The sequence below is a fragment of the Xenopus laevis genome, chromosome 9_10S (assembly GCF_017654675.1).
Source record: "Xenopus laevis strain J_2021 chromosome 9_10S, Xenopus_laevis_v10.1, whole genome shotgun sequence".
In the NCBI taxonomy this organism is placed as follows: domain Eukaryota; kingdom Metazoa; phylum Chordata; class Amphibia; order Anura; family Pipidae; genus Xenopus; species Xenopus laevis.
The window spans coordinates 106,216,713-106,238,272 of record NC_054388.1 but is presented as its reverse complement, the minus strand read 5'-3'; the positions used below and the strand labels follow the sequence as shown (position 1 = coordinate 106,238,272).

The following is a 21,560-nucleotide window of genomic DNA, read 5'->3' as shown; positions in this document are numbered from 1 at the left end:
AATCTTTTGCGAAGGATTCGGGGGTTTGGCCAAATCCAAAATATTGGATTCGGTGCATCCCTAGTAATTTGGACCCTAGCAACCAGATGGCTGAAATTACAAACTGGAGAGCTGCTGAATAAAAAGCTAAATAACTCAAAAACCACAAAAAGAATCAACTATTTTGAATTCGCCCGAACCCCCCAGAATCCTTCGCAAAAGATTCGGCCGAATACTGAACCAAATCCTAATTTGTGTATGCAAATTGGGGTGGGAAACCGTTTTTTAGTTCCTTGTTTTGTGACAAAAACTCATGAGATTTCCCTCCCTGCCCCTAATTTGCATACGCCGAATTTCCAGCCAATCCAAATCCTGCTTAAAAAGGCCGAATCCTGGCCAAATCCCAAACCGAATCCTGGATTAGGTGCATCCCTAACTCTAGGACTGTGTTACCTTTAAGAAACCTATTTCGTGCCTGTGGTGCTAATGAGTGGAACGCCCACACTTCATTTCAGCTCCTGCTAATTGCTCTGCGTTACAACCTTAATGAACTCTAGCAAGTCATCAGCACCCACAATTCATGTGCCAGAGAAACTTCCAGTACAATAAATAGTCCAGTGAAATAAACTTTATGGACAGATACGTATACTGAATGATAAAAAAATTCTACCCACATATGTATTTAATACATATATACATATATCTAAAGGGGAAGTTAACTATTACATGAAAGATTTCATATGTTGTAGATGGAGGTAATATGTTCATACTTGCCCCTATTTACCTGAATCTTTCACAACACTGCCTGGTTGCTATTGAGGCACTCAGCCTAGCAACCACATAGCCGTTTAATATAAAATCCATTAGGAATACCCTTTGTGCGAGTCCAGCAGTAGTTCACAAGGGCAAATGCCAGTGTAGGTATTGCAATGGCTTCCTCCATATTTGTACACCCAGTGCACTTATTGGTTGAATGCTGGAGGCCATGTTGGGTTTGGCAGAACCTCCCACTAGCCACAGCAGCCGTGTTTACTCAACCTACTCTTTTGGTATCTCAAACATGCAGAGGCTCTTGTACTTCTGAAGCAGTTCATTCTTGGTCTGTACCTGTTCCCTCAGGTTCTGGAGGTGCTGCTGTTGCTCTGCTGGGCTCATGACAATGCCGGGCATATTGCCGAGCAGCTTCCGCATGGCTTGGAACTTGTCCTTTAAGTCGTTGAGCTCCTGGTAAACGTCCTGGCTGTCTTTGTCCATGCTAGGGAGGAGATCAGTTAAAGGAGAAGGAAAGGCTAAAATCAAGTAAGTTTTATCAGAAAGATCTATACAAATACACCAGTAAACCCTCAAAGTAATGCTCTCTGTCAAGAGACACCGAATTTCTTTCCTTCTGTATCAGACTTCCTGTTTTCAGCTTTAACCTCCAGGGCTAGGGCTTGAGCATGCTCAGTTTGCTCCTCTCCCCCCCCCCCCGCTGTAATCTGAGCCCAGAGCGACGAGTGAGCATGGAGAGACTCAGGCAAGGAGTGATGTCACACCTAGCTAATATGGCAGCTGCTATCCTAAACAAACAGGGAGAGTTTCTACAGCTGTTTACTCAGGTATGGTAAAGCATTCTGCAGAATAAATATTGTGTTCTAGCTTGCACTATTGTGGCTTATCTATTGGCAATAAACTGCTTTGGTAACTTTCCTTCTCCATTAAAGGAAAACTATACCCCCAAAATGAATACTTGAGCAACGGATAGTTTATATCAAATTAAGTGGCATATTAAAGAATCTTATCAAACTGGTATATATATTTAAATAAATATTGCCCTTTCATCTCTTGCCTTGAACCACCATTTAGTGATGGTCTGTGTGCTGCCTCAGAGATCACCTGACCAGAAATACTGCAGCTCTAACTGTGGAAGCAAATGACACAACTCTGTCTGTTAATTGGCTCATGTGACCTAACATGTATGGTTTGTGCACCGTGAATCATACGATCTCAGGGGGCGGCCCTTATTTTTTAAAATGGGAATTTTCTATTTATGATTACCCAATGGCATAAACTACTAAAAAAGTATATTATTAAGAAAATGGTTTATTTACATGAACCAGGGTTTTACATATGAGTTGTTTTATGCAATATCTTTTTATAGAGACCTACATTGTTTGAGGGGTATAGTTTTCCTTTAATACAACACGTCTCTACAATAAGGATATTAAAGGCCACTCACACATGAGGCGACTTTGGAAAGCTGAAGCATATGGTTTTTTTTTGTACTAGCAATTTACATTAAACAGAATTTGGAGATCAGCGGCCAACAGAAGAGCAGTTTAATTGCGGGGGCAACTAATCTCCTTGTGTCTAGGCCTAAAAGCCCTTCTGTAGACGTTCTCTTTCCAGTAAGCCCCGACACGCTATGAACGGATATCGCAAGATAACATGGGATTGCTCACTGTAAGGTTACAAATGTAGTCTTTCAAAACCATTGTAAAATACAATGTGGGTCGTTTACAGGAACAGAACAGTCACGGCCAGAACAGCATCTCCAGAGATTAACCAGCCCTGGGGTAAAGCTGCCCCTAAGTAAACGTAGTTGTTTTCTTTGCTAGCTCTGATCCGGAGTAGGGTAAACACAGGGCTTGAATGGAAATCCACGGCCAGATGGAGGATATTGCTTTCATATGCATTCATGTGAGGCCTACGCAAAGGGGACTTATTCGCTGCTTTCTGGGACTCGTATTCATTTACTGCCTGATACATATCATTTCAGTCACCTGTTGCTGCACTGCAGTCAACGTGCCACCGTTCTGTTGTATTTCCGGGCGCAGCGGGACATACGTGTATTTGGGGCAACAGTTCAGCACAGGAATGAACTTCGTAACACCCAAGTGACAGCCAAGAGCAGCGTCCGTATCTATTGCGTCATTGCAGTTATAAGGGTAAATCTATAGAATGCAAATGCGGGAAAATCATCCTACGCGTTTCGTGCCCACACAAAAAAGGCACTTCTTCAGAGCTCTGAAGAAGTGCCGTTTGTGGGCACAAAACACGAAAATATTAATCAGCCTACGCGTTTCGTGCCCACAAACAACGGCACTTCTTCAGAGCTCTGAAGAAGTGCCACTGTGCGCACGAAACGCGTAGGCTGATTTGCACGGACATTGCCACTAAATCACATTGTTTGCTATATTAAAGCCGTTTTTGGATGAAGTTTTTCCGTCTCTGAAATTTCTCCGGCTGAGCGTCGATGTGCTGAACTTATTTTGTGCTATAAAGTTAAATCTGCCTACACTTTTTTTCCCCTTGTACATACAGATTGCTGCCGGCTGCAATTAGCATCACTTTAATGGCTCGGTGGGAAAGTGAGGCCTAATTAGATATTTACACGAGGGACAACATACCTTGTCTGTACTGTCACTTTCCAACAGCAAAGCAAAGTAATTAGGCTTTCATTTATTGCACTTATCCACAGTGGGAAGGGAGTCAGGAAGGAATTTTTCCCCTCTGAGGCAAATTGGAGAAAGTTCAAATGGGTTTTTTCGCCTTCCTCTGGATCAACTGGCAGTTAGGCAGGTTATATATAGACTGAAGGTTGAACTTGATAGAATTCTGTATTTTTTTCAACCTAACTTACTATGTTACTTGGGGCATCTTCTGGGGGCACAGAAATTCACTCCTAAAGGGCTATGGTCAGCTTGGGTTAGTACAGAACCCCAAAACATAAAGAAGCAGGTAGTTCCCCTTTAATCGGAAAGCCAGTGGAAAGGGTGAAATGAGCTTCCTGTTTATAGAAACCAACATACGCGCTGATCACTAGGAGATACTTATATTGTGCCTGGGAGTGCACTCGAGCGAGGAATTGGGGTGATTCAGCAGCAGAAGCAGAGATGGGAGCAGTGATGAGGACACAAGAGGAATAACTTGATGCTGTACTTATAAGGTCAGTAAAGTTGTTTTATCTAAGGATCTTATCGTGGGCTCCCATGGCTGTTATTGAACTACAAAGCCCAGCATCTGCAGTTGATGTGGGAGAGATAAAATTCCTTGCAAAGTCAGACACTTTATTGATGTTCGGTCTATTCATTATCAGTGTTAATGGACGATGAGCCATGCCATTCGACTATGCACGGTCTGCAGGTTCCTAAAGCTAGGAGAACACCACTTCAACTATTAGCAAGCTTACATTTACCACGGGATTCATGGAGTGGACCCACCCAAAACCTGTGGTTCAAGAAGGTTCAACCAATTACCTAGCAGGATCGATTCTGGCCAGTGTGAAGTGACTCCCTGTTCCAGCCCCTTCAGTCATCCCCACTAGGCTCACCTACATCTGACTTTTGCTGGCTATTTCATTTATAATCTTCACCCCTTACCAGTCCCACCCCTCTAGTGACATCACACGGGCATGAGTTTATGAGCCACATGAACACATAGGGACAGACTGGGTTTGGGCAAGGGTGGGTTCAGCAAGTCAAATACTCTATTCTCAGCAAGCACATGGGTTTAGTAGTAGCAACAGGAAGTAGGTGCTAGTAGTAGCACGGTCTCAAGCAAGTCATATCTGGGGTTTCCATTGGGGCAAGAGTGATCTGCTACATGGCACAGTTTCACTTATTAACCTTTAATCATCGGTCCCCAACCTTTTTTTGCGCCATGGACCAGTTTAAAGGAGACATATAGGATAAAGAAAAACCCTAATTTTGTAGGCAATTATAAGTAATATATGCTGTTGCTTTTACATGGTGCTAAAAATTCATATTATCTTTAAAAATAACCCCTTTATTAGAGCTCCCTATAGATGTTCCCTGGGCCCTCTTTCAAATGAGGGGGGGGCGTGTCCTAACGGTCCCTGCCAGAAACACAGTAGGAGGGGGACAGCCAATCACAGCCCTGCAGTCACACAAACAAAGCTAGGCTTCAGTTCCCTATCAGGTCCTGCTAGCTGCTGATTGGTTCCTGTCCTACAGTGCAGTGAGCTGAGAGCCGCCAGCTCCCCCGCACAGCCTGGGAATTCAGGGAGCAGGAAGTGGAAAAGAAGGGAGGGATTATTAGGGTTTTTGCAGAAATATTTAATAAATCAGCCTGAAACACTACATATTTAAGCACAATTCTTCTATATCTAAATGAGTATAATGCACTGTACGTTCTTATTTTTTACACACAATGTCTCCCCTTAAAGCAAAAATTTTTCCGAGGCCTGGGTGGGAGTTGATGCGCGGGTGCATTTCAGATTTACCAAAAAAACTCTGTCCCAACAGTATTTTGGTCCTTGTCGCGATCAGTAGAAAGTTTCCTGGGCTTTGCATGGCGATGGCGCATCAGAGAGCTGAGATTGCATGTAATTGGGGCCTTTTTAATTGTTTTTGCAGCTATTACAGACTGCAGCCAGGACCAGAGGAGGCCCGGTTCGGCAGAGACCGCAGCCCGGTGGTTGGGGACCCTGATTTAAATCTGCCCACAGACATGCCAAAGAGCAGTTTATAGTAAATAAGCCTTTAATAGTCCAGTCGTGGGACACTGGCTTTGATCCTCAGCATATGGCTAGTGTCCCTGCTATAAAGCAACATAGAGCTTCTGCTGGTGGCTCCAAAAAAAAGAGAAATAAAGGACTTGGAAGTGGCTTCCACACAAAGAATGAGGTAAAATAGATCTATATTGGTATCCATAAACACTGCTGTCTGTAACTCTCTGCACTGCTGGTTCCAACTACTTATACAAATAAAGAACCAGTGTATGTAAAGTATTGAGTACATAAGATAAGCTTACCACTGTGTATGGTGGGCCCAGGTGCACAAGCCCCAGACCTTCAACAAAGGGAGCAAACACCAACAAACATCAAAGGTGTCTGGCACAAGCCTGGTCCCACAAAGTAGTAGAGCCGAAGTCAGATGGTAAAAGGTTAAACGCTTACATTTTATTTTCCAAAATTAAGAACCAAGGACTGACGCGTTTCGTGTCTACCAGGGACACAGTCATAAGATAAACATTGAATACAACAAACGGGGTATTTAAAAGAGAAGAAGCCAATGGGAAATAGGTAGGTGGAGCTACCCAGTGCGCAATCGAAAAAGAGTCATTAGAATCCAATGGAACACATTAAACACACCCCGAAGGCTAAGATTAAGAGAAAAAAAATGACTATTACTAAGAGCAGAAACCCGATGGATATTTTATTTAGGTATGAGACAGCCTTTCACTTTAAATTTAGACATCTCGTTATGTATAATAGTCTTTTTTTTCTCTTGTTTGATATATTTACTTTGTATGCCTTAATTAAGTCAATTATTGTAATCTTAGCCTTGGGGGGGTGTTCTATTGGAGTCGAATAACATTTTGGATTGGCGCAGCGGGTAGCTCCACGTATCTATTTCCCATTGGCTTCTTCTCTTTTAAATACCCTGTATGTTGTATTCAATGTTTAGCCCAGGGTTGCCAGGCTGGAGGGTTTCCAGCCGAATTGGCTTAATAGTAAACTCTGGAGAACCACAGCGATTTCAGTGTATTTTTATTTCTCACTTTTATTTCCAGTGAGACATAAAAATACACTGAAATCGCTGTGGTTCTCCAGAGTTTACTATTAAGCTGATTTGGATGGAGCTGCTACTCTCTTGGAGATACCCTGAAATACATGGCGTGACACCTAATTGGGCTACTAATTTAAAGGCTAGGCGGGTTTTGAAAGTATAAACTAGCCAAGGTACGGATTTGGAAAACAACCAAAGTTTTTTCTTGCTCTAATGTGCCAAGCCTGTGTCTCCCAATGCATGTTGGGTAATGTAGTTTTTGTTTAACAATTTGCCAACTGCCAAGTTCAATGTAAGAATACCCAGCATGCAACGGGACTCACTTGTAGAGAAGTCGGGAGTAATTTAGATTTTGGGCTCTGTACCCCAGTCTCCCATGACTCTTAAGTATTCTAACATTTTCAGGTGACTCCTCAATTTCAGACAATTTTAGGGCAAAAATCTGCTGGCCACCTTTTCTGGAAAAAAATACCAGCCTTCCTATATATTTATCTTTTTTCTCTATTAATAACATTGGGATCAACCATCATTTTTACCGGCCAGGTGGCAACCCTGTGGCCACCAAAATGTCTAGAGGTTGAGCTGTTTTACCAATATTTATTAAAATTGCATCTGTATTACGGGCCCCTATAGCTCCTGGGGCCCCCCTCTGTAGTTGGGGTGGATCTGTCCCATTTTGCTTCATGGAAAAAAACTGCAAAACAGTGAAAATTTGAAAAAGGAGTAATTCGACTTTTTTTTTTCACTGCACCTATTGTGCTATTTTTGGGCTACTTTTGGACAGTTTTTTTAGCTGCCTTTGGCTGTTTTTGAGAATTAGACCTGGCAACCCTGGTTTAGCCTATGACTAAGTGTCCCTGGTAGACACAAAACACGTCAGGCCTTGGTTCTTAGTTCTGAAAAATATAATGTAAGCTTTAAACCTTTTAACATCTGACTTCGGCTCTACTACTTTGTTTCTTGATGGTTCCCACTACTGAAAGAGCCCGGTGAAGCAGCCGGCAAGAATGAGGCTCAGTGCTGTTAGAGGGCTGGCCCTTGCTACATTATTTCGAGAGTCAGAAGCAGCAGTGCAGAAAGGGACAGGTAAAGTATTTCCAGCTGCAACTACAATTACAAATAACTGTAAAGGAGAAGGATAATGGAAAGGAGGTTGGTTTATTCAGCACCATAGTTACTGGCAGCTCTCCCTCCAAACCAGACTGTACCATTTGGTTACTGGCAGCTCTCCCTCCAAACCAGACTGTACCATTTGGTTACTGGCAGCTCTCCCTCCAAACCAGACTGTACCATTTGGTTACTGGCAGCTCTCCCTCCAAACCAGACTGTACCATTTGGTTACTGGCAGCTCTCCCTCCAAACCAGACTGTACCATTTGGTTACTGGCAGCTCTCCCTCCAAACCAGACTGTACCCTTTGGTTACTGGCAGCTCTCCCTCCAAACCAGACTGTACCATTTGGTTACTGGCAGCTCTCCCTTCCCACCAGACTGTACCATTTGGTTACTGGCAGCTCTCCCTCCAAACCAGATTGTACCATTTGGTTACTGACAGCTCTCCCTCCAAACCAGACTGTACCCTTTGGTTACTGGCAGCTCTCCCTCCAAACCAGACTGTACCATTTGGTTACTGGCAGCTCTCCCTTCCCACCAGACTGTACCATTTGGTTACTGGCAGCTCTCCCTCCAAACCAGATTGTACCATTTGGTTACTGACAGCTCTCACTTCCCACCAGACTGTACCATTTAATAATGTCGTGCACCAAGGGTAGAAAGGTATACTCCTCTTCCTCCGCCTCTTCGGCTGCTTCATCCTCCTCCTCTTCTTCCTCCTCAGGCTCCTCAGCCGGTCTCACGGTGCCGCCGGTAGCCATACTCTCTCGCTTTCCTGGGCGCAAAGATCCCGCGTCACAAACCCAGCGACGCTAGACCAATGCAGCGGTTTCGTAATGACGTCACTAACGCGACCGCGGCTCACGTGACGACCAATAGAATGGCCCGCTGCGACTGCAGTGATTGCCAATTGGTTCTATTGTGTGTTGTGGGTGTGGAGGTGGAACTGAAACTTTGGGTCGTCCAGACGCACAGGAATGCTAATAAGAAAGAAGTCACTACTTGTCATTCAAACAACTCAGTTGCATTATGGGATAGTGTGTGACCAAATGCATACCTCTCAACATTTTGGAAGTAAAAAGAGGGACAAAAATGTTTTTTCCGCACGTAGCGCAGCAATTTTTTGACCACACCCCTTTATGTGGCCACACCCCCTAATTACCATGTTCATTTTACAAAATTTGGCAGGTTATGAAAGTTTGAAAATATTTCTCCTTATCTAAACTGTGTTTTTGTGTCTCAAAATTGTTACAAAGTATCTTATTTGCACCTGCTAGCTGTTCTGGGCTCTCTGCTAAAAGCCAATTAAGTGAGAAACTTTGTTTGTTTTTCTGGCTGTTCAGTGCAGAGAAAAGAGGGACTTTCCAGTACAAATGAGGGACTGCGGGTTGAACTGTCAAAAGAGGGACTGTTCCTCCGAAAAAGGGACAGTTGGGAGGTATGCAAATGGACTCACCGCTGCTTGTGAGTTACAGGGATGTTTATTGACAATTATTCCTAATGTAGGCCTTAAACTGGCCATAGATGTTGAGATTTTTAAAAGATCTTATTGAGACCACGATTATCTCAAAACGATCGTACGAATTGTCCATCAACTAAAAAGACCAATTTGCCAGGAAAACAAAGGGGAGCTGCCTGCTTGGCCCTGCAAACATAGATACATTGCACTGGGACCGACAAAGATTTTTTGACCTGGCTGATCGATTTCCTGACAGATGTCGGCCGAAAAATCATAGGATGTACGATCGTTCGAATCCCACTAACCGCACAATAATTTCGAAGGATTGGTCGGACTTCGCTAAAATCGGTCGTTCGTCAAGAGAAATCTTTGCGTCTATGGCGAGCTTTAGGTGCTTATTCAATATATGTAAAGTAGGGATGCACCGAATACAGGATTCGGCCTTTTTCAGCAGGATTCGGCCTAATCCTTCTGCCCAGCCGATTCGGTGCATCCCTAATGTAAAGTATAATAAATGACTCCCCTAAACAGAATGGGTGGGCCTGACAACAGCATAAGTCTGCTCTGCCTGAGGACAAACATGCTGCAATGGAAAACAGGACTTCCACAGAAAATAATTGTATATGTATCAAATATAATCAAATTGTATATGTATCAAATAATAATTGATTATTGTACTTGTACCATGGGGGTGTAGTTACCAGATTGCCACTTCTTGGCCCAGCTTTGCAAGGTCAGATGAAAGTCAAGTCAACTGACCATGTCCATTTTTGTGGTCACACCCCCTAATTACCATGGTCGTGTTACAAAATTTGGCAGGTTATGAAAGTTTGAACATATTTTTGAACATGTTTTTTTTTCCCAGTTAATACAGTTTTGCTAATGAAGGTGAATTGCCCTTTAAGCTGTGAGTCTAACTTCTCCCAAGGGACCTGTTATCTTATATTGGTACAATTATTTATTTGCTTATCTCGAAATTGTGACAAAAGTATCTTATCTGCAGCTGGGCTCTCTGCCAAAAGCCAATTAAGTTAGAAACATTGTTTCTTTTTCTGGCTGTTCAGTGCAGAGAAAATCAGGACTTTCCAGTACAAACGAGGGACTGCAGGTTGAGCTGTCAAAGGAGGGACTGTCCCTCTGAAAACAGGACAGTTGAGAGGTATGAAATGTTATTACTTGTCCTTTAAATGTGCAGTAACTACCATACTACAGGGGGGCCTGGGCTGTCAGAGGGTCTGCTGTTTGGTTCCCATACCTGACAATTCCCCTGCATTTCCCGAGAGTTGCCTGGTTTTTGGGCCCCCATACAATACGAGGCCTGGACTGCAGGTTCCTCTATAGCTAACAAGAAAAGCCCCTTTCCAGCCGCTCTTTTACCAGTGGCGGGGAATGGGGAGGCACAAGTCGGGGGCAGGGAGTGCACCAAGTTTTTTAATGGTCGTCAGTGGGTTGCAGATCAGGTTGCGGATAAGGCAGTTGTGGGTTTGGTCGGGTAGCGGGCCCAGGTCCGGCCTTCAAAAAAAATTTCCATGCAGGACTCTACCATGATCTGCCCCAAAAGGTCCAGCAAAAAAGAACAGACACTTATTGAATACAGCTATTATATATGATGCCAAAATGTCAAGACATGCTTTGTATGTATTGTCCAGCATTGAACTGGGGGATCAGGGCCCATTGTGGCTGCCAAATCAAGGGCCCCCAATCCCCTACACGGCCCCCTGCCAGGCCGCAAACCACCTCCACTGCTCCTCAGCGCCAGTGCTTACCTGCTCTTATGTTATCGATCGGGGTAGTCTGGGAGTGCAGTGGCTGTGGGAAGAAGGTCTGGGCCGGCAGGGGCCCACCAGGTTTTTTCCCGGTGTCCCGCCAGCCCAGTCTGAACCTAGCATTGTCTAAGTTTTATTAATGTTAGTGGGCCTTTAAAGGGAAACTAATCTTTCAACTACCTTCATTATGTGACTCCCAACAAGTTTTGGTAGGTAACCATTGCTCTCAGAGTCTATAAGTTGGCCTGTAAGTAAACTAGTGGTGCATTGGCACGCATCCAACCTGTGTTCATTATCTGTTCCAGTGTGTTGCCAACATACCCCAAATACCAGGGGGATACAAGACCTGCATTAGAACATGAAATACGTAGATAGAGGAATTTGTTTACAGAGCGCTAGGACTTCTGTGATGCAATACACTGACCTTAAGGAAAACATGTTTCCGTAGGTGAGCTATTAACCTACAACTTTCTGCCGCAGTAACTGAAAACAGTATCAACTCTGATGTACATTTTGTGTGATCCTTTATATTTTGTTTTTGGACAAGGGGAAATGCTGCAAATATCAAGAGATTTAGGGAATGTAATAACAGGTTTGCTCCAGGTCTAATAACCCATAGCAACCAACAAGCAGGCAGGGCTTACTGATCTGCTGTTTGAAAGGAAACATTTGATTGGTTGCTATGGGTTCCTATCCCTGGAGCCAAAATCACCAAGCCACTGTTTGTACATAATTGCTGGGGATAAGGGAATGTAGCTGTCTTTTAAGTTGATGGTACTCATATTATCTAAATCAAAGACGAGGAGAACATTTCTAAGGATGTATCCCCAACAAAAATGAGGAGAACACATATAAGAGTTACTTCCAAGGATGTATTCCTAACAAAGATGAGTAGGAGACATCTAAGAGTTACTCCTAAGGTTTATTTATAACAAAGATGAAGAGAAGACATCTAAGTGTTACTCCTAAAGTTGTATTCCTTGCAAAGATGAGTAGAAGACATCTAAGAGTTACTCCTTTAAGCCAACAACAACAATCCTTTCAACTCCTTGTCTATATAAATCTTTTTGGTCACCTCTCTCACTGCATGTCTACATGTTCAATATTGACTTCTCTTCTTCTCAACACTTTCTCGCAGAACAGAAGTGATCTGAAGTGTGTTACTGGTCATTTATCAGTGATTTCCTGCAAACACCTGCCTCTTCCAAAATATCTCAGATGGCTTACTCATAACTGTAGAAGATTGGAATAGCTTCAGCGTGCTCTCCATTCATCTCAGCCTTCAATCAGCCTTCTCTTCTTCTTAAATCCAGAAGTTTATATGATCTCTTTTCAGAAAGTGCCCTTCCATCCTCTTTTGATTGGGTGGTACAATAATGAAAATGGGTAAGTGGCACACAGGGTTAGTTGGGGTGCTTTAAGGGCTATATTTTTCAGTGGCCCAAAATTGTGGGACCAAAGCAGCCCCCCATAGCCTTGAATGTAAACTGTGCTCTGTTCAGTGCTGGTCAATCAATAGTGGCCTGAAAAAGCTATGCATTTAGCCTTCCCCAGACATGGCAATGACCCTATTTCAGTGTTTTTTAAAGGTTTTCAATTCATCTCCCCCAAAGGTCCAACCCTTGGTCATAAAATGGGAATAGATATGGAAAAAAAACTTGGTGTATAAGTTAATCATCCATAGTTCCGAGAATATCCAGCAAATACACATTCACCTTCCTGCCATTGCTCCAAGCCCCTCCATACAGATCAGCCTCATAATTTGGGAAGCATCCATTAAATATATAGGTACATTCAGAGGGAGGCAGCATTCCTTCTTCAAGTTAACAAAATAGTGAATTAAGTGTGCATGTTTATAACATTTTTTGTGTACTCCAGAGTTGTTGGCATGTGAGTGTGCATAAATGAGTTTGCTTTTCCCGTGCACTAGCACACACGCCTCCTTACATTGCACCCCCCTATTTGCTTGATTAGTTTCTCCGGTGCAGAATACATGTGACTGCTGGAAGTAGCAATAAGCAGTTGTTTGTTTCTTGCCGTTATTTCCTCTCTGCGTGATTGTCGTGATTCTGACTCAGTTCCAAGGTGGTGGGGAATGGAATTTGCAGAACTAAATGTACAGTGGTGAAATGCCTGTAATTATCGGCCACTACAGGAAGGATATTGTCAGTGTCAGCCCTGAAATTATCCACTAGGGCCCCCGCGTAGGGTCCACGTCTCACTGAGTCTCAGTTAACCACAAAGTAGCTTGTTTGTTTCAAGGTAAAGACTTACTTGTTGCTCTCGGCCCTTAATTGTCCTGGCCTAGATACTCCATGGAATTATCCCCCAAATGACTCTGCTCCTTTATTACAAATTGCACAGTTCGTTCTTATGCCATGAACTCAAAACAGTGGGAAGAGGAAGAAAAGAAAAACCAAATAATACATTTGAGCAGGTTACATTTTAAGTGGGGGTAAAGCATTCAATATATTTCTACTATTTTTCTAATAAATTAAAAAGTTTAACTTGGCAGAGAAGTAAACAAATCCCTCCCTGTCTTCAATGTGGCAGTTGAATGTCTCATGCAATTGATGTCTATGAGGAACCAGGTAAATCCCATATAATCCAGGTGGATTGGCAGCTCTGTTACTTGTCCTTTATCCACTCCATTAAATAGTGATGAGCTGTTACCCAATATGCAGAGATGTCAATGCTCTTAATTATCACCCAGGGCTTTGGTGGATCAAGGGTGTGTTCTGGGCTTAACAGGGTGGGACTGGGCTGTCAATGGACCATGAATGAGACATTTCCAAAAAAGTTGCCCCAAAAGGGTTGCGGTGCTGCTTCTGCCCTTATGTGCATGTATTTAGTCTAGTTTTGAACACCAAAAATAAATGTCTTTCAGCAGGCAATGTTATGAGTGTTGGTGACTGCTCTTACTGCTCTGATTGAATTCACTTTGCAGAAATAGGAATTGGTAGCACTAGGCAGGTGGCAAATAGTGGTGCACAGGCCACCTGATACCTGTGGCGGGTCATGGTTCAGGATCCTCCTCTCTCCTCCTCCTCAGATTTCTCAAACAAACTGCAGTGGTCAAACACTGCTGCCATATTTAATTTATATTCATACCTTGGGCCCTGTCCTGCCCCATTTAGAGATGGGGACATCAGGGCTACAAGAGGGTGGGTTAGCAGGGTTGTATTTAGGTCCAATGCTGCCCTAGGCAAACCCCATCCCCTTCCCTGTCAGTTGTATTGTAGGGTAGTACTAATGTGCTTTGGCTGATCAGTGAAGAAGACGGTATCCTCCATCTTGTCAGGGCTTTGCAGTTCTTGTAAGGTTGGGGTCAGGACCAAGCAGGAAGCTGTATACGTAAAGTCCAATTCACAGTAACTAAAGGGTTAAAGAAAGTTTGTAGTGGTATCCAGGCAAAAGATCAGGGCAGGCAGCAAAAAGTGAAGTCAGAAGTCAGTCAATAATTGTACCGCCCCCAGGAACACTCAGAAGTAGAACCTATATTTGGGTATTGAAGCCAGGTCCTTGGCATCCTTTTATTGCAGATTTGGTGCCAAACCGCTGCGCAATAACGTCACCCACTGATGTGTTATTGATGCAACACACGTGGTTCATGGGTACCACCATCTTGGCCGCAGTGCTGAAGAGTAGAGATGCTCCTCACACCTCTGCCTCCACTCTGCGCCCGGATTTATCAGCATGTATCTGGTGGCCACCTAGGGACATTTCTTTTTTTGCCCCTGGATACACCTTTTCTAGATGGTCCACAAGCTTTTTGGTAGGTCTGCTCCATGATACAGTTCCATTGTTAGCAAGAGGACAAACCTTATATCATCGCAGCCTGACAAAAGTATGGGACCTGTTACCCATAATGCTTGGGACCTGGGGTTTTCTGGATAACGAATCTTATATAAACCCAAAGGGTGGGTTTTGCTTCTAATAAGGATTATATCTTGGGATCAACAACAATGAACTGTTTTATTACTACAGAGAAAAGGGAAATAATTTAAAAAAAAAATTGAACTATTTGATTAAAGTGGAGTATGTGGGAGATGGCCTTCCCGTAATTTGGAGCTTTCTGGATAACTGGTTCTGGATAACGGATCCCAAACCAGGATTCAGCCTGCAGATTATAGTGGCCCGGCTGCACCGGCTGCAACAGGTCAGAGCAATTACCCTTCATATCTTATTATATCTTACAATATTCACTTGCCTCTAATTGCCTTTATGCTTCTAATTTCTCGCTTATGAGAAGTACATTTCCTCCGTTCCACTTCCCCATGTGTCTGAGATATAAACAGAAGTGATACCTCCCTTGCCATCATCAACTTATTAAACAGAACCGGGCCAATGTCCCTTCTTTCATTCTCAGCCTATATTTAGTGCTGCCTCATTGATTCCGTTGCAGGCATCATTTCTTTTGGGCCCATATGGCCACGTTGCACACGTATCTGTGAGGTCATACATAACACGCAGCAGGGGAATAACTGTTGGCAGATGGTAACCTTGGCAAAAACGGACTTTGCAATCTGCCTGGAGATTTAATTAGAAATTTGCAGAAACTGTTAGATTTGTGTTAATCAATCTTCCTGTTAGTGAGATGATCCAGAGCTTTACTGGGATAACTTGTAGAGTTTCTACTGCTTAAGCACTATGACAGTTATAAAATACACCTGCTGATGGTGGGCTAATGATTAGACACAATGGGGTAAATTTACTAAGCAGCGAAAATTCGCCAGCGATGGCTTCGTAGCCAACGCAACACTTCGGCAGGCGAATATTAGCTCAGACGGAGCTAATTTACTAGAATGCGAAGTTGCGTCCAGAGCGCCGAACGCTGGCAAATTTTCTCTAGCGTTACTTCGGCAATGGGAGCAAATCCTAGCGCAACTTCGTTAGAGGTCTTCGTTCAGGCTAATATGCATACGGCGGGAAATTTAAAGTTGTATGGACGCAAATACATTACAATACACACGCCCAGGGAACCTTAATAAATAAAATAGAGTTGTTATAATGCCCTACACATGAGCCCACTGTATAGTTAATGTTCCATACGTTAGAAAATGTATGGGGGGAACCCGGTTACCCCAAAAAAAGACTTTTGCTGGCTATCACTCTGAAAAAAGGAAAAGACGCCAGCGTTTTTTGGACTTTTTTTTCCCACTAAAAAATGATGTAAGTAACAGAAGATTGAGGAAGATCTATGCACTACAATGCACTTCGCCTGGGCTGAGCTGGTCGAAGGCAAGTCTGGCAAAAGAGGTAACGTTCATCCTAGTGAATTTGTGGAGTAACATCCATTCGCCTCGCGATAGAGTGCAAGTGAGCGCTAGCCTCTGTCTCTTTCGCTAGCAAAGTTACACCTGCGCCCGTTAGTAAATTTGGCGAAGTGCCTAAAAACGGTAATCGTAGCCAGCGTTAGTCACTTCGCCCTTTAGTAAATCTGCCTCATAGTATGTGGAGTCCCTGGAAAATACATAATAATGTCAGCTATGTGTAGTACTGATCAGTTATTTATATTAAATTTATAATCTGATATCAACATGTGAAAGCTCCATTCTCGCTGAATTGTATTATGATATTGGGGCAGCCAAGAATATGACATGGGACCCACTAACCTCTAGTTCTGGTAACTCTGTTAGTCCGTAGGGCTGCTGCACACACTGAAAAAGGATAATGCCCTGGTGCTAACAGTAAAGTTATATAGAGTTTTGCCAAAAAATGCTGTTGCACTCTAGGGACTTAAACAATAAAAAAACTTGATAAACACCCCATTGAGGGTCAGGATATCTTGATAAAGACCCCATTGAGGGTCGAAACGTCGATTCTAATAAAGTTTTTTATTGTTTAAGTCCTTAGAGTGCAACAGCATTTTTTGCAAAACTATATATATATATATATATATATATATATATATATATATATATATATATATATATATATATATATACAGTACTAATGGATCAGCACACTCTTTGTAGAAGTAAATAACGTGTTTTATTGGTAACACAGCATTATTATCTGACGTTTCGGTCCCACCTGGGGGACCGAATCCGAAACATCGGATAATAATGCTGTGTTACCAATAAAACACGTTATTTACTTCTACAAAGAGTGTGCTGATCCATTAGTACTGTATATTATGAACATTGATTGTGCACCTCTACTCTACCTGAGATCGAGTGCGGACACCCAAAGCATTTATATATATATATATATATATATATATATATATATATATATATATATATATATATAATCAAACAGAATGGAATGCACAACCATTAGTATGCAGAAACCTGGGTGCTAGTCTGAGATGTATGTAGACAAAATGCTGGGATTGACAGCACTCCAAGGAAATACATCAAGTCAATAATTCAAATGAAAGTGGAGATTTATTGGTGATCCAATAAATAACCACTTTCATTTGAATTATTGACTTGATGTATTTCCTTGGAGTGCTGTCAATCCCAGCATTTTGTCTATATATATATATATATATATATATATATATATATATATATATATATATATATATATATATATATATACAGCATACAGTATATAAAATTCACAAAATAATCTGTAAGATACATCTTTCGAAACAGTGCATAGTAATAGGTGCTTTGTAATGTTATTAATGTCACATAACACACTGAAACATGTGTATTATGAAAAATAAAATACCCCACTACTGTTAAATGTTAGGATATTAGAGGTGTTCTCAGATGTTCCATGACCTGTATAACAGCAGTCAGCTTATAGCCTTGGGCCTCTTCAGTGACTTAGTAGGGGGGTACATTATCCCTTATAATACATGAGTGATTAGAAGTCACTGAGTGGTTCTGTGACCATATAAAGACACATGATATCCTTATCATTTACAGTAGGGGGTACATTATCCCTTATAATACATGAGTGATACTCAGAGTTCCCTGTATAACTCAGTCTGCAGCCTTGTGCCTTTATATGGTCACAGAACCCCTCAGTGACTTCTAATATCCTTATCATTTACAGTAGGGTGTACATTATCCCTTATTATACATGAGTGATACTCAGAGTTCCCTGTATAACTCAGCCTGCAGCCTTGTGTCTTTATATGGTCACAGAACAACCCCTCAGTGACTTCTAATATCCTTATCATTTACAGTAGGGGGTACATTATCCCTTATAATACATAAGTGATACTCAGAGTTCCCTGTATAACTCAGCCTGCAGCCTTGTGTCTTTATATGGTCACAGAACAACCCCTCAGTGACTTCTAATATCCTTATCATTTACAGTAGGGGGTACATTATCCCTTATAATACATGAGTGATAATCAGAGTTCCCTGTACAACTCAGCCTGCAGCCTTGTGCCTTTATATGGTCACAGAACAACCCCTCAGTGACTTCTAATATCCTTATCATTTACAGTAGGGGGTACATTATCCCTTATAATACATGAGTGATACTCAGAGTTCCCTGTATAACTCAGCCTGCAGCCTTGTGTCTTTATATGGTCACAGAACAACCCCTCAGTGACTTCTAATATCCTTATCATTTACAGTAGGGGGTACATTATCCCTTATAATACATGAGTGATACTCAGAGTTCCCTGTATAACTCAGCCTGCAGCCTTGTGCCTTTATATGGTCACAGAACAACCCCTCAGTGACTTCTAATATCCTTATCATTTACAGTAGGGGGTACATTATCCCTTATAACACACAAGTTCCCTGTATAACACTTTAACCAAGGTCTGTAGACTTTCAGTTGTGTGTTTATCACAAAGCATTTCTGAGGAATATATTATGTTGACCATAACGTGGTGGGGGGTGCATTTCCAGGTGCACATTTCCCGGAGCGTTATCTCAATTACCAGTAAATGACTTGGTCCTGTGATTAAACACAAGTCATTTCTGCCAATCTTTACGGTTGCCCTCATGTCCGCTTTCAGATCAGAGCCAACATTTGGGAGCAGCAAACAACTGGGCTGGGGTAACACAAATAACTTGCTCCCTTATCGCCCTGGCAAGGTCTTGTACTACTGTTTGCTTTGCAAAAAACAAGAGTTTGCCGCAGCTTTGAAATGAATGGAAAACAGGAAATAATCATTTATCTGTAATACTTTCATAAACCCCATTTACATGTCCTGAAAGGACCAGTAATATCAATACCAATAGTAATACCAGCAACGGAAAATGCCCCAAATGCCTATAAACCTTCAGTATAATGTGCACTCATTTCTAGAAAGTGGGAGGGTTGCCAGGGTTGCCACCATCACCAACTTACTAGCCAGCAGTGGGGGTGCAACAAAAGTGGCAAGCCGTAGTGTAGGAGGGACAGTCTGGTGACAAAACGTTTGTATGGTTGCCACCTGGACGGTCTTTGACCGGCGTACCCAGCCCAGTAAAGCTGGGGCCAGTATTACAACATCACCGGCAATTAGAAAATCACTAGCAATCTTCTCCTGACCTGCCTTTTTTCCCATTCTAGCTACAATATGTACTGAATTCTCTTCTAATTCCACCCTTCACAACTTGGCTCCCCCCCTCAACAGCGTGGCTCCCCTGTGACGTCACTGGCCCCCCAATTTACGCGACAATCCTCGCCTTGGCCAGTAAAGCTTTTACAAAAAGGTGCCAACCCTAAATGTTGGTGGAGCTATGACATCATGGGCCCCGCAGAGGCATTAGGGGAAGGAGAAAAGGAAGAGGAAGGGTATGTTTGGGGCAGGTTCTGGGCAGATCAGTGTTTTGAGGGGGCGCTAGAGGCTGATTTTTGGAGTATCACAGATTTACCAGCACACCTTAACATGTGTTTTACTGGCTAGGCTGGCAAAATACCATCTGGGTGGCACCCCTACCCATGTCTGCTCAACTGTGCAGACCCATTACCTGTCCACAACTCAGACTTAGGCTCACTTCCCTGCCCTGTCCAATACCTCCCAACATTTTGGAACTAAAAAGAGGGACACAAAGGTTTTTATTAAATAAAAAGAGGGACAATTTTTCTGGGCTCTCTCAGAAAAGCCAATTAAGTTAAAAAAATGTTTCTTTTTCTGGCTGTTCAGTGCAGAGAAAGTCGGGACTTGCCAGTACAATCACAGGACTGTGAGTCCAGCTGTCAAAAGCGGGACTGTCCTGCTGAAAACGGGACAGGTGGGAGGTATGCCCAGGCCCTCTCCCCTGCCCTAGTGCCGCTCCTCTGCTGGAACTAGCCTCACTCCCCCATCCACACCGTCCGTCCCCCATCCTGAATGATAGGTGGAAAGTTCGGGAGAGGTAAAAGGTACAGGGTACACAGAGGTGGGGTAGTGAGATGCCAGGAGGGGGCCCTAGATGTCAGCCCGGCTAAATCAGGCTCCCCAGTACACAGAGGCCCAAACAGCCCCCCACAGGCCCAATGAATAGTGACTGTCTATGGCATCTTACAGCAGCCTCTCTGCCATCCACTAACTACCAGTGTGGGTCTGCCCTCTACCCCCAATTCGCTGCATTCCTTTGGGCTGGGGTTTTTCTCTAGAGATTTTTTTTGTAGGAAATAAGATGAATGTGTTCTTTATATATGGCAGCTCCCACTCACATGCACGAAAAGACCAAGATTTGTGCCAGTTCAAGGGAAAGCAAAAAGATTTACTTTTCTTAAAATCAGGTTGTGAATGATTCATAGAGCAGCAATGCACCCGCGGGAATATCTTGTCTCTGCTGCTATCAGTTGGACAGTTTTCTCTTGTTCCTGTGAGATATAACCCGGTGATACAGTAATAAGGGACTGGGGAATTACTAGTTGTATGTTTATTGCATTGCCCAGACATTACTCTGTACCACAATGCTGATAAAAGCCTCCTGGGAGTTCTGAGGGACTTTATACAAACTCCAGGATCCATCTATTAAGGGGACCACGTTTCCCCCCTCTGGTTATTTTTCATGATTTTGTTACCCATCCCCCTTGTACAATTTAATTTTTAAGAAAAGTCTTAAATGAAAATATAAAAACTTGCATAATTGTAAAAAAAAAAAAACATTTTAAATAAGTCACTTATGTCTCTTATGCCCCTGAAGAAGCCGAGCGATTAGTGAAACGCGTCAGCAGTGTCGGACTGGGCCAGCGGGACACCGGGGAAAAACCCGGTGGGCCCCAGGCTGTTGTGGGCCCCGCCTCTTTGTCGGGGTCGTGGTAAAATCAGACTTTGCATGTGCGCACCAGCGATGCGTGCATGCACACTGTTGTGGTGCTGTGTGCGTGCGCACTAACACGCATACACACATACCCGGCACCGGAGCGACAGAGCGGAGGGGGGGCCGTAGCCCCGGTGGGCCCCAATCCCCCCAGTCCGACCCTGCGGCATTGGTGGACTTAATTAACTTGTGAGCAAAAGTAAAGTTTAGATTATACTCTGTTGATTTACTTATACCACCGTTCCATCCTATGTGTTTTTAAGTATTCGTTACTTTTATGGACATGGTCCAACACTACTGATGAGCTATAACAGTAGTGAGTATTGTGTTGTGGGAAGCGTGTTTTTTTAATGAAATGCCAATAAAAGCTACGTTTTACTACACTGACAATTCCTAGCACCTGAACTGGTTAACCGGAGGTGATACATTGTCCTAAGTGTATCCAGCTCATGTAACACCTCATTTGATTTATTTGTATATGTATATATATATATATATATATATAGTATTTAACCTGCAGGCCGTTGAAATATGTAACTATTCTTTACTCTAATTTTGGTAATATTTGTTTAA

At 42.9% G+C, this 21,560-nt stretch overlaps 1 protein-coding gene across 1 annotated transcript; it reads right to left on the bottom strand.

The window, feature by feature from the left end:
• Positions 1-592: 592 nt before the first annotated feature.
• med9.S (mediator complex subunit 9 S homeolog) lies at positions 593-8,430 on the bottom strand. Its single transcript, XM_018239321.2, has 2 exons — positions 8,233-8,430; positions 593-1,234 (listed from the first exon to the last, which is right to left on the bottom strand). Exons 1-2 carry the CDS (start codon positions 8,361-8,363, stop codon positions 1,018-1,020), a joined length of 348 nt encoding a protein of 115 aa, XP_018094810.1. The 5' UTR covers positions 8,364-8,430; the 3' UTR covers positions 593-1,017.
• Between the last annotated feature and the right edge of the window lie 13,130 nt (positions 8,431-21,560).

Excerpts from the sequence above, each read along its gene's own strand:
- med9.S (XM_018239321.2), bottom strand. The coding sequence starts at position 8,363 with ATGGCTACCGGCGGCACCGTGAGACCGGCTGAGGAGCCTGAGGAGGAA. Across the intron at positions 1,235-8,232 it reads GTGCACGACATTATTAAATG|CATGGACAAAGACAGCCAGG; the intron begins GTACAGTCTGGT and ends TCTCCTCCCTAG.